The sequence below is a fragment of the Lactuca virosa genome, chromosome 4 (genome assembly GCF_052849685.1).
Source record: "Lactuca virosa cultivar CGN04683 chromosome 4, Lactuca_virosa_CGN04683_v6, whole genome shotgun sequence".
Classification (NCBI taxonomy): Eukaryota; Viridiplantae; Streptophyta; class Magnoliopsida; order Asterales; family Asteraceae; genus Lactuca; species Lactuca virosa.
In genome coordinates, this window is record NC_136429.1 from 21,548,554 (window position 1) to 21,566,411 (window position 17,858).

Genomic DNA, 17,858 nt, shown 5'->3' on the forward strand with positions numbered 1-17,858 from the left:
TGGGGACCACATTTGTTAAATATTTAATCGAATTCGATAAGAAAATGGTGATAGACCAAACCTGCAAAAAAATTAAAACTATATTAACTTAGAGGAGTTAGTGATAGGACCAAACCTGCAAAAAAATAAAACTATAATGACTATCAATGTAAAAAAAACTTGGAAAAATATTGTTATTTCATCAACCACAAACCATTTCTATTAAGTTACTCACATCAAAATTTGATGAACAGGATTCAATAACATTAAATTTTAATTAATTATTAGATTCTATTACAAAACGTATTAGATTTAAGACAAATTTATTGTAAGCTTTAATCCTCTTGAGTCTTGACGGATGGTATTGCTTTAGAAAACAGTTGAAAATGATGAATTATTCCCTACTTTGTCAAGAATGTTACTCCAGTAACTTTTATCATCTTCGAAATCCTTGACCAAGTGATTCGTAAGTGCCTCCGTCAAGTAGTCATCTTGATATATCATGTCATTCACTTCAAACAAGTTCTGATCAGTTCCTTTGTCTTGAGGGCTCTCAAGAGTGTTAAATAATGAAGCTTTTGAGATTTCCCAGCTGTTCATACCATCTTCTGTAGTCATGTCTTTATAAAGAGATGATGGTTCGACATTCTCAATGAGATTCACCATTGGTGGCATGGTTTGGTCTTTGGGAGTCTGTAGCCCACTTAAATCTGAGAGCTTACATGAAGTAATACCTTGCCACGCTTTGAGCACATCGAGGCATGGTAATGAAAGAGATGACATCGCCAGTTTGTTGTTGGTCATAAATGGAGGTGAACTGCAATGGATTCGTTGGTAAAAGTGGGAAACAACGTTAGTCGACCCACGAACAAACCGAGCTTCTGCTTCAAGACGAGCATTCTCCCATTGTGTCATATGACTCAAGTTGGTATCAGTGGCTGTTCTCGACTTGTGTGTGATTGGATCAATACCCATTTTGGTTAATCGTTTCTTAAGATTCGTGTTCCAGTAATTTTTGATCTCGTTGTCAGTTCTTTTGGGTAAATGCGTCGCAATAGCTGACCATCTGAATCATTTAAATAATAACTATAAATATATTTTTATGTAAATATATATATAACTTGAAGAAACTCTAATATCTAAATTTCCAAAACTGACATGAACCAGTTTCACCATCTGTATGGAAAATGATATGAATATTAATCAATTAATTATTTTGGTGCAAAAGTATCCTCTTCTTTCACTCTCCATGTATAATGTGAGTGCCCACTTTCTCTTAGGTTCTTTAAAGACATTCTAGTACGCACTCTACAGTCTACATCAATAATACAAGCATACAACAAACAGGTGCCGAAGCCCACACCCCCATTCAGAGAACAAAATCAACTAGCTAGCTAGAAAATAAGAAAAATATATTTTTTTTAAATATATAGAGGATTATAATATATTACTACTTAACAAGGAACATCCGATAATTTTAAATAACACAAATGTTATCTGCATATATATCGATTCATAATGTACTATTAATTAACATACATCCTTCAAATAATATACTAGTATGTTCTTTAGAAACAACTAAATACTAACGTCAAATATTAGTTCTAGTCTATGATAACTCATGTGTTATAACATTTTCAAAGTTTGTGCACGTTTTTATGCATATGTCACCAGTAGTCTCGTTTTTAGTTTTATACTATATATATGTTTCTTGAAATATATATATATATATATATATATATATATATATATATATATATATATATATAGTCAAGATCAAATAAGAAGGAAATTTTTGGTAGGAAGGTAAGAAGTTTTTTTTCTACATATTTTTTTCGCGAACAAACAAAATGAATCATTAGATGATTCATTTGTAAGATGATTCACAAGAAAAAATTCTCAAAAAAACATCTCGATGATTCATTTATACAATGATTTTATTGTTATTTACTAAAATTATCATAAAAGTGAATTTTTTCTTAATTTACTTAAAAATGAATCATAAAGATGTTTTTTTGGGAATTTTTTCTTGTGAATCATCTTACAAATGAATCATCTAGTGATTCATTTATTTTGTTCGTCAAAAAAATATATAGAAAAAAAACTTCTTACCTTCCTACCAAAAATTTACTTCTTACCGGATATATATATATATATATATATATATATATATATATATATATATATATATATATATATATATATATATATATATATATATATAATTAAAACAAAAATGGAAAGCGTATGGAATACCTATTGCCCAGAAGAGCATGTAGTTGGATGATGGTTTCTTCTTCTTGCAAACTGAACTTTCCTCTTTTGATATCTGGTCTTAGATAATTTGTCCACCTCAGCCTACAACTCTTACCACATCTCTGTAACCCTGCATGTATTTTACCAAACATAAACAAGACACTAACACGAATCCAAACTAAGTTTTGTAGAAGAGAGTGTATGTGTGTATGTGTGTGTGTGTGTTCACGTACCAGCTTTAATGGGCAACGACCTCCAACTTCCATGTCCATGTTCTTCAACATAAGCCACAAGCTTTCGATCTTCTTCTGATGTCCATGGCCCTTTCTTCAACCCCCTCTCAAAACTTGGTGACCTCCCCATTAATCCTTCTCTCTCTATATATATATAAACTTACAATATATCGAATCTTGAATGGGGTTCCTTTGAAACACGAAAGTGAGAATATATAGTAGGGGAGCTAGCTAGGGTTAATTGCATCAAAGAACAAGCTACAGCCATTCAATGAGGAAATCAGACAAGTTTTTATTACGTGTTCATTGTATTAGAGACTGTCTATATATGCATAAATGTTGGAGATGCCCATATTATCAGAGAATTTATTGTTGAAGAGTGTTGTTGGCTATGCATGGATTTAATATGGCATCCCGTTGAACGGGTGTGCACAGCATCTCATTATATCAACATTCTCCGTGCACAACTTGGGCTAGACAGCACCAGGAACTGGAATCTTTTGTTTCTGCATATATATATATATATATATATATATATATATATATATATATATATATATATATATATATATATATATATATATCACCGTTCTTTTACAGCCTTATGACTTGCTGACTCATACAACTTTTACCGATTAATTACCAGGCAAAACAAACATACTTTTATATTTCTATATCAGGACATCTTGATCGACATCTTCGACAAGACAGACAAGTTTCAGTTGTTTGAGACATTTAACACGGTGGCGTATTAGAATAAAGGAACAGGCCTTTGCACCATGAATCAGGATCAATATAATTTTATTAAAAAGACAATATCAAAAAAAAAATTTACAACCGTTAAGAGTTTTCATACGTTGAAAGTGATGGATACTATTCTAATCTCTAACTTAAATAAAGAGTACATTACATTTCTCTAGCTACTTGATTTTTGTTAGGAAAATTGTATATGCACCCCCAAATTGTTTTATATACCCTATCTGAGTGTAATAGTTTTTATATATCTTGATATGTGACGATTTACATGAGGGTACATATAATAACATTTTTTAATGCAGTTTTGGTCCAAAAACTTTATATTGGAACATTGGTCCTTATTTATAAGATCTTTCTAATAAATAAAATGATTATTTTGTGTTCCTTATTATAGTTAATTTTTGAAATTTTGTCCCAAAGTATTATCATTTTATTTGGAAGAACTATAAATAAAATTTAAAAACCCCAAAAGACCAAAATCATAATTGGAAACAAAAGTGAAAATGTTAGGTGTTTGTTTTTTTCGAAGCTATAGTATCTATAGTCTACAGGCCATATCTATAACCCTATATAGCAGAATATATAGACCAAACGTTTGCAAACTGCAATAAGAAGTCTGTTTGTTTTTTAACGTCTGCAAACTGTTGAAATAAACTGAAATTAATCATGCAATAATTAAAAATAATTCTAAATCTAAAATTTATTTAGTTTTAATATATGCAAATCGAATATAAAGATCATTATGGTGATATGATTTTTTAAAAACGCTTATATAAAATAATTAAATATAATAATTACTAGATAATAATAAATAAAGTTGTTAATTTAGTGAACAACATGTTGATTTTGTGAAATTTTTCAAGGCGATTGGTATTTCTTCGGTTTAGCTACAATAGATTTGGTAATTTTAATGATTAACTTTATAATTTTTTAATATTTTGTTATAGACAATGTAACACAAAAAAATATTTGTACGAAATTTATCAATATGTTTTGAAATTATGTACAATATACTTGAATTGTTTATAATATCTTTTACAATATTATTAAAATAATAAACTTGTTGAAAAATTAAAACAAATTTATGTTAACATAATCTACACGATACTCCCAAGTTTCATTTAACAAGAGAAAGGAATGGAAACAAAAAGATTTAGAAAGATCATTGCTCCCAAATTTATTTATTAGAAAGAAGAGATGATAAATAAAAATAAGTTTAAGTTAATTTTTCCTATAAATTGTCCTCCCAAATCGGAAGGAAGAAATGATAGTCCTTTCTTTTCTTTTCTCTCGTTTTCTTTTCTTTTATATCCTTTAATGAAGTCGTGAACAGATCATTAAAGTAAGGTGGGATATTGTTTGAAAATGAGGGTTCAGTACTGTGTCGTGCGCACAATAGTTTTTAAATCATAAATCTTTTAAAAAATAAATAGTTGCGAAATGACAATTGTTACACATATTCTATGCGACGCGGTGGTTTTTTTTATTAAAAAAAAGGCATAAAACAAACAAACAAACAGCCCCTTAGTTTATATATACTAAGGTCCTGTTTTTCATTATATATACTAATTTTTGAAATTTTGATCTCAAAATGTAGTATTTTATTTGGAAGAACTAAAAGAATTTAAAAGGCTCACAAGACCAAAGTCACAATCGGAAACAAAAGTGAAAAGGGTAGTTTATATATACTAAGGTCCTCTTTTTCAGTAACCATTTTATTTACAAATTAGTTTTAATATAATTTATTTTTTAAAATGTTATTTTAGATAATAAAAATAGACATTTATATGGGTGTTTAAAAATATCCGAATCGAAAATCCGATATGAAATTATCCGAAATTTTGAATATCCGAAAAATTGGATATCTGATTTTTCGGATTCGGATACGGATACTAAATTTTAAAAATTTTGGTTATCCGATATCCGAAATATAAAATATTTATGTTTTAATATATATATATATATATATATATATATATATATATATATATATATATATATATATATATATATATATATATATATATATATATATATATAATTTCAGTTTTTTTTAACTGAATTCAAAAATGCTAAATTCTGGGTGAGTAGCTAGGAGTGTTAATTAGTAATTAAAGGTGTAAATTTGTCATTATGTTTTCATTTTAACGACACTTTAAGTAATCAAGTTTGCAATTGAAATTTTGAACAAAACTTTTATTTAAGTCGGTGTGTTTCTTTTGCAATAACTATTGATAAGTTTGTAGGTGTTTATGGCTTCTTGCTATATGTACTAATATCTATTTCCTTTCAGTACGTATATCAAACATATTAAATTGCTCGCTACATATTAAATTGCTCGGTGTAAGATCAAGATGAATAGATATCCTAGCTTCAACTTATTTATTAGGTTTGTAGTTGAGATACTTTTTGGATTGTTTTTTGTTGGATATGTATGAAGATATCACTCTCATTATTTTCATTGATGATCGAACAAATAATTTCTTATCATTAATGCTAACCGAGTAACAAATTATACTATTTTTTTTTCAATATTTCGTATGTTTATTTTTTATTGAACTTATGTTTAGTTGGTTCTTAATATTAAAAATAATGAATTTCGTATATCCAATTTAACATTCGAATCCGTATCCAAAATTTCGGATATCTAAAACTTTGGATACTCAAAATCCACTATCCGAAATTTCGGATATCCGATTTTAAACACCCCTAGTTTAGTAGTTTATATCTATATTACTTTTTACAAATAATTTCAATTTAATATATCATAGATGATAAATTTAGAATATATTTACTAAATGTTAATCTATACATTACTATGCAAAATATGAATTTATAATCATTATTATTATTCTAATTTCAATATATATATATTATTGTCATAATTTCAAGGTTTGAATTAAAGGTTTAATTAAAATTCTATGAAAGTAAATTGTTATTTATATCTTTTTATTTTTGCATAATAACGTATTTAATTTTAGTGTCTAAAGCTAACTGAATTGTTATTTATATCTTTTTTATTTTTATATAATTACGTTCTTAAAAAAAACTTGAACTTTAAGGTAGGATTAGTAGTAATATATATAATAATATCTATTATAACTAATATATATATATATATATATATATATATATATATATATATATATATATATATATTATTGTCATAATTTCAAGGTTTAATTAAAGGTTTAATTAAAATTCTATGAAAGTAAATTGTTATTTATATCTTTTTATTTTTGCATAATAACGTATTTAATTTTAGTGTCTAAAGCCAACTGAATTGTTATTTATAGCTTTTTTATTTTTATATAATTACGTTCTTAAAAAAAACTTGAACTTTAAGGTAAGATTAGTAGTAATTATATATAATAATATCTATTATAACTAATATATAAAAAAAATTATTATATTAATGAAAATGTAATAACTTAATTATATATTTTAATATTTATTTTTAAATAAAATAAGGAAACCGAAATACTATAAATAAATAAAAAGTAATATCAAATCGTTATAATAATTATATATGTATAGAAAAAATAAAATAAATATTAAAATACTAATATTAATAAGGGTGGGGATGATAGTTGTATAAACGGCGTGTTTGACAAAACTAACGAGTAGTGAGAAGCTGATAACTGGTAGCGGGTAGTTAGTAGATTTTTGTTAAAAGCTATGTGAGATAACTTTTAGATTTGAAGAGTTTTATTTTAACTAAACGTTAAAAGTTTATAGAGTCAAATGAGGCTTTGTTCAAAACGGATCATTTTATTAAACGTTAGAAACTCACAAACGCTCCATACCAAACATGCCCAGAGGGGGCCTTTATACTTTTACGCTACTAAAATCATCTTCAACTGTAAACCTATCATATAACTCAAAATTATTATCAATTCATCATTCAACTACTTTAACGTTTAATTAAATAACTTCACTAATGGTCAACCTTTTATTATAATTTTTTTTTTATGATTTTACTAATTTGTCTATATCTAACTTTTTATCACCATACCCATTTTTATTGTTAAATACAACTATATGTGTATGAATGAATGTGAATGAAGAGGTTTTGAAGTAGATTATGGTTGGGCGCTAGCGCTTGAATAATAGAAAGTCGGGCTCTTTTGTTGAGCGAAGTTATTACTCGTCTCGAGCCTACAACAATAGCTTACGCTTACCAAGCCTCAAAATAAGGCTACAATAACGCTAAGAACAAATACTCTAATATAAGGAACTTGAATATGCTTTAGACCACAAGAAGGGCTAGCTCTTTGTCATCTTTCTCTTAAATAAAAGGGATATTGCAATGAAAATGAGGAATGGGAGCATCCATGTACTTCCCTATCGACTAGAACCCTTGATAGCATGATAGATTGATGGTAGCGTAATGTGTCGGAAGAAGCATTCACTGGTGTCCCTAAGATGTGTAAAGGAAATTAATCAAATGGGGTCCTCCTCCTTTTGGTATTTTGAAGTTGAATACAGTTGGTTCATCAAGGAATGACATTGTTTCATAACCAATATGTGAATGTGAAGGAGTAAAATTAAAGGAACTTTAATGATCGGTGGTAATAAAGATGTTCCATACAAATTAGCAAAGTGAAACTCATGCAAAACATGTAAACAATCCTAAAACTTTTGACGCAGACACTTACTGGACATCTAAGTTGGCGTGGACATTTGCATGGCATCCATTCTAGATTGTTCCATATTTTTCTAGTTTGATCTATACTTGTGTCTAATTCTCTATAAGAGTTTGGAGCCTTTCTCATTTCAATGTTCACCTTTTGTTCAATAATGGCCTTTAGTCTTTTGATTTGAGTATGGGTCGCAAGAGAAAAGAGTGTAGCGCCTTTCTATAATGACAAGTATTCCTCCCAGTGAACTGGTTGTACCCCAAATCAAAATAGGTGAACAAGTAATTATACTAGGGTGCCTGAGAGAAACATGTCGAAGGAACTCGGTAAATGACCCCATAACTTCAGAAGAAGGGGTACTCCTATCTTTTGATTAGGAAAGCGGCACATACTAGGGGGTAGCAATTGTTTATTAAAAACACGGGACTCTTCTAAGTGGTAACACGATGTATATAGTCAAAGCGGAACACCATTCTCTCTCTTACTATTAATCGTTCTAATCTAGACAAGTGGGTTGGTTCGTTTCACCCTCTGCAACGTAATTCTCTGTCTTCGATCGTGATCATGTTCGACGAAAGGTAGATGTAAGGTTTCATCATAGTCAATTCCTAATAGAATTTATATGCACATTCTTATCCATGTTTGTCTTCTTCTTGAAGATTCATTTACACCCAACTGTTTTAAGGCCAGGTGTGTGATCAACCAAGTTCAAACCTTGGTTATCTTACAGGGATTGAATCTCGCTCTCCATAGTCTCCTTCTATATAATAGTATCTAGGCTTGCCACAACTTCCTGATATCTAGTCAACTCATCCTGGCCAACCATTGACTCTTCTCCTTCAGTAATATGTAGACCATAAAACTCAGGTGCATGACGTTCTCTACCATATCTACGAGGATGAGATAAATGTATGTTAGATTCCTCAATAACCCTTTGTCGAGACTCAACGGGTCTTTCAACCTCTGTTTGAGTTCTAATGCTAACTTTAGGTTCCATGTTGGTGTTGGATTAGGTGTCTAAGTCCATAACTATAATTGGTATGTACTTGACCCGATAGTAGCATGGTCCTTTTAGGTTGCCTTCACCATAGCAACTTGACTGGATGAATAATGGAGAAAGAGGTTAATTGTGATTTATTAATATATTATAAGAATAACATATTAATTGAAAAATCATATTATTTAATTAGTATTGATCGGAAATTAATTTAGAATTAATTTGTTGATTAAAAGAGACAAATTGAATTAAAGGTGACTGATATTGCAATTATATAATTGAAAGTTGGGCTTATAGATCCCTAGAAAGGGGTGGACGAATTTCCTTGTGTAGCCCACATGGAATTCGTCCATAAGGGCCTTCTGGAAGGGTCTTGTGGGCTGCTTGAGGATTAAGCAACCAGATTAGGGTTTTACCTGAAACCCTATTAGATCAACTATATAAGGAACCCATGGGGAGCCTAAAATCGGCCACTACATTCTAAGAAGAATACCCTAGCCGATTTTGAGCCTCCTAACCTCTCTCATATTCTTCCAACTTGCTACTTGGTGTTTGTGATCCATTTGAGGTGCAACAATTGAGGCACTAAGCTCTTGAAGGTCAAGATCTACAAGCTACAAGTAAAAGGTACTCTTCTAATCTTGTATTAAATTGTGAATTTCGAAAATTATATGCTAGTTAGGGATCATGCTTTAGATAACTTGATTTGCATGTATACCTTGAGAAAAACATAGATCCAAAGCATTAGGGTTGCATGTACACCATAGGAATGTTGTAGTGCTCAAAACCCATAAGTGGTATCAGAGCTTAGGCTGTTTTTCTGTTGTATTTGATACCATGGTTAATTGTTCAAAGCTGAAAAATTTGATTTCTGGCCCCTGACTGATGAACTCAACGAGTCCATATTGGGACTCGACGAGTTGAGGCAACTCGACGAGTCCAAAGCCTGACTCGACGAGTTGACTCGTCTGGATGCATGATTTTCGAAATTTAAGCCTAAATTAGATTTGGATAATTATCATAAACAGTTTTTCCTGTGAAAATCCGCTTTTTCTAATATGGTAATGGATATCCTAATCTAATTGGAAGATAATGGTCAAATTTTAAGATAATTACTAGATTATATGATAAACTAATTATTTGTAAATTATGAATTGTATTTATCTTGCTAAATAAAATTGGATTAGGTCAAATTTAGATAAACATAAATTTATATAATTATTTTAAATTATTTTAAATTTGATCTAGAAGGTTTTGAAAAGTTTCAAAACTTGCCGTCAAGTTTTGGAATTTAAAATTTGATTAAAAGTTTTAATTTTGAAATATTAAATTCTAAAACCTTAGTGTTTTAAAAGTTTAATATACAACCCTTATACTTATACAATATTAAAAGCTCAATACTTATATATATATATATATATATATATATATATATATATATATATATATATGTGTGTGTGTGTGTGTGTGTGTGTGTATAAGATGAGTCAGTCTTACCGTTAGTAGGCCTCATTCACGAAGCCGATCTATAAGGGTATAAGGAAATTGCCTATAAAATGGCGGTTGAATGGGTGTCCACTCTCACCCACCGCTTCCTTGATTGTTGGATAGTCGTTAGCCGAACGGGTAGGATAGGACAACTAATTCCTCATTAATAAGTATAATGATTATTATAAAGTAACTAAATATTTTCATAAATTCCCAATCTTAGTTACTTTAGGTAAAATGTGAAAATGATGCTATTCCATGAAATTGCACTTTCCATCTTGCCAAGTCGTTAGTGGAGCGTGTGTGGTTAACCGGCACACTAATTTGGACTAAAAAGGGTGGCAAAGGGTAGCTCGATGTTTATCATAGATCAATGGAGCGTGTGTGGTTAACCGTCACATTGATTAGGTGATAAATGACATCGAGAGTACCAAGCACATTTGCATGGTTATTCACACCTTGTTTGTGATCCTCGGTATCTCAGTCACAAACTTGAAGGGCATAATCGAGATTAAACATGCCATTGAAAAGTTCAACGAACCTCAAAAGAATATACGAATTTCAATTCATTTAAAACCTAATGTTCATTTTTGTTTTTCATGGTGGAAATTGGTAAATCGTCATTTACCTACCTTCAAATATTTTTCAATTGGATTACGACATCCCTCTTCCGAATTGTAGAATATTGTGTTGGCTCCTAGCCTTACTATTTCCTTTGGGTGTTATATTAAGGATTCTTATCTATTCTAAACTTTGTCTCTTTTCTTTTTTAGATGTCAGGCTCAAACTCCTCCAACGCCAACTCCTCGAACCCACTTTCTCTTTTGGGCATTTGTGGTAGGGTCACTTTTGATGGATCCAACTTTAACGATTGGATTCGCATCATTCGCATGGCCCTAAGGTACGAGGACAAGGAAGAGATTCTCGACAAATAACTCGTCGAGATCAATGAAACTACTGCTACTCCCGAAGAAATCACCGAGTATAGGGCTTGATGCAAAGAGGCGACAAAGGTGTTGTGCATCATGGTAGCCACTATGACTCCCGAACTTCAAAAGTTCTACGAGGACTATTGGCCTTATGACATGCACCAAGATTTGATGGAAAAGTACCATCAAAGTGCGCGTCAAGAGAGGTACGAAATAGTTGTCTCATTGATAACAACCAAAATGAAGGATGGAGAGTCCATCACGACCCACTTGCAAAGAATGCAGAGATACGTGGATCGTTTGCTCAAGCTAAATGTCAACTTCAATGAAGAGCTGGCCATTGATATTATCCTCCATTCTTTACCTCTTTGTTATAAACAGTTCAAGATGACTTATCATATGAACAAGGATGAGGTGACCTTAAGAAAACTTCAAGGGCTATTGAGAACTGCTGAAACCGGCTTGAAAGGAAAAGTTGTCGCATCAACTCCTACTGTTGCTTCCCCTGTCTTGGCAATTAGACAAGGGAAGGGGAAGAAGAGGAAAGCTCCTTCTAAGAGCCACAAGGGAAAGTCTCACGATGGTTCTTCTTCAATTGGAACCAACGGTGGTTCTGCTGCTCCCTCGTCTAATCCAAAAGATGCAGAGTGCTTCTACTGTCACGACAAAGGGCATTGGAAACGAAGCTTCCCAAAGTATCTGTAAGACATCAAGGATGGGAATATTAAGCCCATCTTCGCAGGTATTTACACTATTCAATCTAACAACTCATCACATGCTAGCTCTTGGGTCCTTGACACATGATGTGGTTTTCATATTTGTTCTGATTTGCAGGGTCTAAGAAGAAGTAGGGATATGGAGCACGGGAAGATGAACTTGATCATGGGGAATAGGAAAGCGTCGCCTGTCACCAATATTGGAGTTTATTCTTTATTGCTTAGTAATAGGTTAGGGTTAGATTTGAACGATTGTTGCTACTCGTCAGAAATGGCGAGAAACATTATTTCTTTTCATGGCTTGTATAAACAAGGTTTTAGATTTTCGTTTGATAATGAAATTGGTTCTATTAATGCTTTCCTTAACGGTAAATTTTATTTTGAAGCATTGCCTTGTAATGGTATATATGAAACTGTGATGGTTGTAGACAACTTAGGAAATAATGTATTGCATATTGATTCGTCAAATGGTTTGGACAAGGCATGCTTGTGGCATTGTCGTCTTGGACATGTCAAGAAGAAGTGCATAGCCCAACTCCAAAAGGATGGAGTGTTGGAGTAATTTGACTTAAAGTCGAATGACACGTGTGAATCTTGTTTTCTTGGAAAGACGACCAAGTCACCTTTCACTGGTACTTGTGAAAGAGGTGAGGGTTTGTTGGATCTCATACACACCGATGTGTGTGGGCCCTTCAGATCCACCACAAGGGATGCTAACCGTTTCTATGTAACTTTTACCGATGATTATAGCAGATATGGGTATATCTACTTAATCACGAACAAGTCGGAAACCTTTGAAAAGTTCAAAGAGTTTAAGCAAGAAGTGGAGAATCAATTGGGCAGGAAGATAAAGATGCTCCGATCCGATCGAGGTGGTGATTATCTTAGTATTGAGTTCCACGACTATCTTAAGGAATGTGGAATTGTTTCACAATGACGCCACCTAGGAAACCGCAGTTGAATGGTGTGGCTGAGAGGCGTAATCGAACCTTGTTGGACATGGTTCGTTCCATGATGAGTCGAGCTTCATTACCAATCTCATTCTGGGGGTATGCCTTAGAGACTGCTGCCCATATCCTTAATCTAGTCCCAACTAAGAAGGTTGCCAAAACACCTCACGAGATGTGGACAGGGAAGGTTCCCTCGTTGGTACACATCAAGGTTTGGGGTTGCGAGGCTTTCGTAAGACGAGAGACTCACGACAAGCTTGAACCTCGTAGTGAGCGATGTATTTTCATCGGCTACCCGCAGAAATCCTTTGGATATCTCTTCTACAGAGCGAGTGACAATGTTGTCTTCGTTGCGAGGAGATGGGTTTTTCCGAGAGAGAGAACTCATATACCAAGAGGACAGTGGGAGGCAAATTGACCTTGAAGATCTTCAAGAGTCCAGTGATGAAGGAACCTCATGATAGGTTTTATACAAACAATCTTATGTGTGCATGCAACCCTAATTGGATCTATGTTTTCACTATTAGACATACAACTTTATGAACACAAAAAGAAACCTGGAATGCTCCTCTAATTTTTCGAAATCTACATAGGAGAATAGAATACATACCTTTTGTTGTTATATAGCAATAACAACTAGTTCCTTGAATTTCCTTAGCTCTTGAAAGCAAGTACCACAAGTGTAGTACCTCTAATGGCTCACAAACACACTAGGTGAAAGGATGAATATGGGAGAGAGGAGAGAAGGGTATCTTGCCCTAAAATTCATCCCTTTTAGGGTTTCCCAAGGGTTGGACGAATTCTAGTGCCTTAGGGTGCTATTTATACTGGAGGCTAGCTAGGGTTTCAAGGTGGAAACCCTAATCCCTTAGCTTAGGGCCTAAGCAAGTCCATGGACTCCTTTCCTTAAGCCCTTGGACGAAAACTCCTAGATCCTTCTAGGATTTTCGTTCAAGCCTTAATAAAGGTGATCCAATAGCCCAAAGTCTCAACTATCAAATAATTACAAAACAGCCCCTGTACTTTTAATTAATTCCTTTAATCCCGAAATTAATTCCTAATTAATTTCTGATTAAATACTAATTAATAATATGATTCCAAATTATTATATTAATCATATAATATAATAAATAAATCATATTTATGCCCTAATCAACCTCTCTCCTCAACTGTCATCCTGTCTAGTCACCCGTGTGAAGGCAACCCAAAAGGACCATGCTCACAATCGGGTCAAGTACATACCAAAATAGTTATGGACTTAGACACTAATCCAACACTCTCCCACTTGGATAAGTCTAATAACTATTCTGCGTATGACTTCAGAACCTGATCAGCAATCGTAGCTTTCAAAAGCCGTTGTCTACTCTGATCTTATCAGATACGCGTGTCCTTTAGATAAGGGATTATATATTCCTCCATTCTCAAAATATCGTATAGACACAAGACATGAATTTTAATCATTCTCTCTATACTGTTTCCCGACTTCCGATTTATGACGACTGACAACAGACTACAATTGAACACATCAACTTAGTCCCGGCTTGGCCAAGCACTTAGGGTGTCATCACTAAATCATCGAGAGGCCCACAAATATTGCTTTTATCCCACTTTTGGTAAAAGGAATGGATAAACTTCGACTCAAATGCTCGCTTGCATTTATTAATCGAATCACACACAACAATAAGTTTTATAAAACCAAGTTACTGGTGCGTTTACTTATCATCAATGTGCAACCGACCAGCAAATAACAACTCACACGTCTCGGTTTCAAGAATATACAATGTTATCGTCTCACTAATCACCCGTGATAAATCCATGAAGTGACTCAAGTGAGCGTGGGTTTAATCCAATACTTTAATCTTACCAAAGCACTCATGAACTCTGCAGCAAACTTGTGCTATGTCTAAACACTTTAGACAATCTGCAGACAGATTCATGACAGTCTTCCTTCATACCTACTTCCAACGTATGACCGACTGTGGAGGTTCGAATAACCCAATTATTCTGGAAGTCAAAACATGCAAAGTGAAACGCAATAATAATATTAATCCTATATGGCCCCAAAACTTTTGAGCGTAAATAAAAACACTTTTATTTAAACACCATATTGATTACTCATTATTCGTTGCTTACTATTTCAGAAAATCAACTTATTACTTGAATTATAACCACAATTGTCCCATGCTCCAAGCATGCACACTTTGGTTTCCTATGGTCCATACTTTGCGAAATAGATCAATTGAAAAACTTTTCCAATGAAACTCATTTCACAATCCCCAATCCTTATTATTAGTATAAGAATACCAAATTCTTGCCACTTTTAGAATATGTCAGATTCTAACATTTTATGCAATGATTCTTTCGTAATGTCATAGCACAAAAGTCACCAAGACCCGGCTAATGAAATTACAAGGTATTCTATCATAAATTGTTACAAGACAATTCCATAGACGTGAAGTCTCACATTCAAAGTACATTCCTTTGAACATCCTTCTCACATAAAAGTTTCTAATCTAGACATATTTCTTAATATCCAACTCCCATTAATGGAAACATTTTCATATTTGCCATATGACAACTCATTCTTAATAGAATATTATCTATTCATAATAATGTCAATATAGTCCATCTAGTACTATACTTCCAACTACTCACAAGCGATAAATCCTCAGTGAACCTCAGATCGTCCTTTGATAGTTGTTTAATTATTTTAGTCAAAACCGATTCTAGTCCCTTTTTCCCTCTTAATGCCCTAGGCATTTGGAAAATTTTAGAATGGTCAAATATTACAGCATATGCAATCGATCCTATACCCGAAGCGTATTGGACACGATGCATAATGTCTCACATAAAGACATGATACTTTATCAGTCTTTTGCCATAATATTTTCTTAGCCATGTTCTCACAATTCGAACTATGAAGAGGGATGCCGTAATCATAATCGAATTTTGAGAACGTGTTATGTATCCTTGACTAAATTTTATTAACATTTCTTGATCTAAGCTTTTAGATTTTGAAACGAAGTATAATATTCTCTCCCTTAATTATAGCAAAACAACTTTTCAACCCCTACAACTTTGCAAAGTTAATCTTTGTTTTCTATAATTAATATTGCTAACTCGCAATACTTGAAATAATAATCATGCTCCCACTAACACAATGATTATTTCCATACAAGCATAACACTTATGCTCCCACTAGCTTTGACATGTATTCAGAAAACACTTGAACTTCTAGAAAACAATGCTTATTGAATTCCTTAAGTTCATATTTCTAATACCTAATGCTTTGTAAGCCTTTATCTAAGCTTTTTAAGCTCATACACCTTTCCTTAGATAGCTCACATGTGTGTCTAAATAATTCAGAATTTATGTTACTAAGTCCCAAATGTTCAGACTAATTGCCAAATCTCATAATTCGAACTATGAAGAGGGATGCCGTAATCATAATCGAATTTGAGAATACAATTATCACAATTGCTATCTTCTTAAAATCTCTCTTAGTGAAAGCATTTCCTCACAATCATTTTCATGAAGGAGGGAGACCTTGTGACACTTAGATTTTAAAGTGTATGTATTCCTATCCATTTGAATTTGTCATAACAATAATCGTAAGACAATGTTCGTGACAAATCTAACTCATATGGACTGAACTTGTTCAATCTCGATTTCCTGCCTCATGGTAGCACGAATGCCCACCATTGCTTCCAGGTCGTTGAGTAGTTCACCCTTTCCTATCAATGTACTTTCCATTGATTAGGGTGCCTTGCCTTTATGCAATCAATTCATAGAACTCGTATTGCATAGTTGACTTCATCTGGAATGGCGTAGAAACAAAATTATGTCAACACGATAGGTCGCCAACCTCAAGTCGTGTGCTAGTGATTAACTATCGGTTTATTCTTGATTTGTTCTTGAAACTTTTCAAGACAATTGAGACTCCCACTGACCTCTTGACATATATGATTCTCTTGTCAGGAACCTTTCCTAGACAAAACAAATATTCAAGAGTTAGTGTAGTTCTTATCAAGACAAAACACTTCACATAATTGGTCCTAGTTGGTCTTTGTCTTATCCAAGACAACCAACTTACCAATTTCAAAAGTGCAAGAATAAGAAAGCCTTTTCCAAACTCCACATTTGATGAGTGTTATAAACCTACTTAAGACTTGTCACTCAATTCACAATCTTGGAATATAACTCTAAGACTTGATATTGGAACGAAGTATGATTGACTTCTTGATTTTAACCATTTCTACAATTCTTGATTCCTGTTCTTAGACATACAAATGCACTAAGACTCACTTGGAGGATCAATTGAGATATGGTTCTTAATCATTAAGACTTATCATAAAACACAATAAAAGGTACTCTCCCTTCTTCTTAGAATAGAGAAACTTTTATCTTTCTGCCTACTTGATTCTTCTTATTCGTTCTGCTATTGATTGAAACTCTTTCAATCAACTCAGAAATATACTTAATCTTATAAGTATAACCATATTTACTAAACTTTAGTAAATCATGACGAATATCTTTATCACTATTGTGGTGGACTTGATCAATGCACAACCTAGTGTACTCGATCTCCTAGTCCTTCTCTTGACACTTTGTCAAAGAATTAGTCTAATTTCCAAATATGAAGTTTCTCATTCATCACGCAACCAAGTTGCATGACTCCAAGTTTCTGTCCAACTGAAACTTGGGCGATGAGAATCTTTCCTTATTTGGCAAATTCTCGACATTTCCACAAATAACATAATTAAGAATCAAATCCATTATTGCTAACAATAGAAACAATCAAACATCAATTTTTCATACACACCATTGCAAGGATAAATAAATAAGACAAAATCAAAATTTATTTTATTGCGGAAAAACTTGTCCTTACAATGCAATTCAACTGAAAAACTATGC

At 32.6% G+C, this 17,858-nt stretch overlaps 1 protein-coding gene across 1 annotated transcript; it reads right to left on the reverse strand.

The window, feature by feature from the left end:
- Positions 1-221: 221 nt before the first annotated feature.
- Positions 222-2,910, reverse strand: LOC145109635 (transcription factor MYB106-like). The gene is made up of 3 exons (XM_079046834.1): positions 2,469-2,910; positions 2,236-2,365; positions 222-1,045 (listed from the first exon to the last, which is right to left on the reverse strand). The coding sequence occupies exons 1-3, from the start codon at positions 2,596-2,598 to the stop codon at positions 349-351; spliced, it is 957 nt and encodes a 318-aa protein (XP_078902960.1). The 5' UTR covers positions 2,599-2,910; the 3' UTR covers positions 222-348.
- Between the last annotated feature and the right edge of the window lie 14,948 nt (positions 2,911-17,858).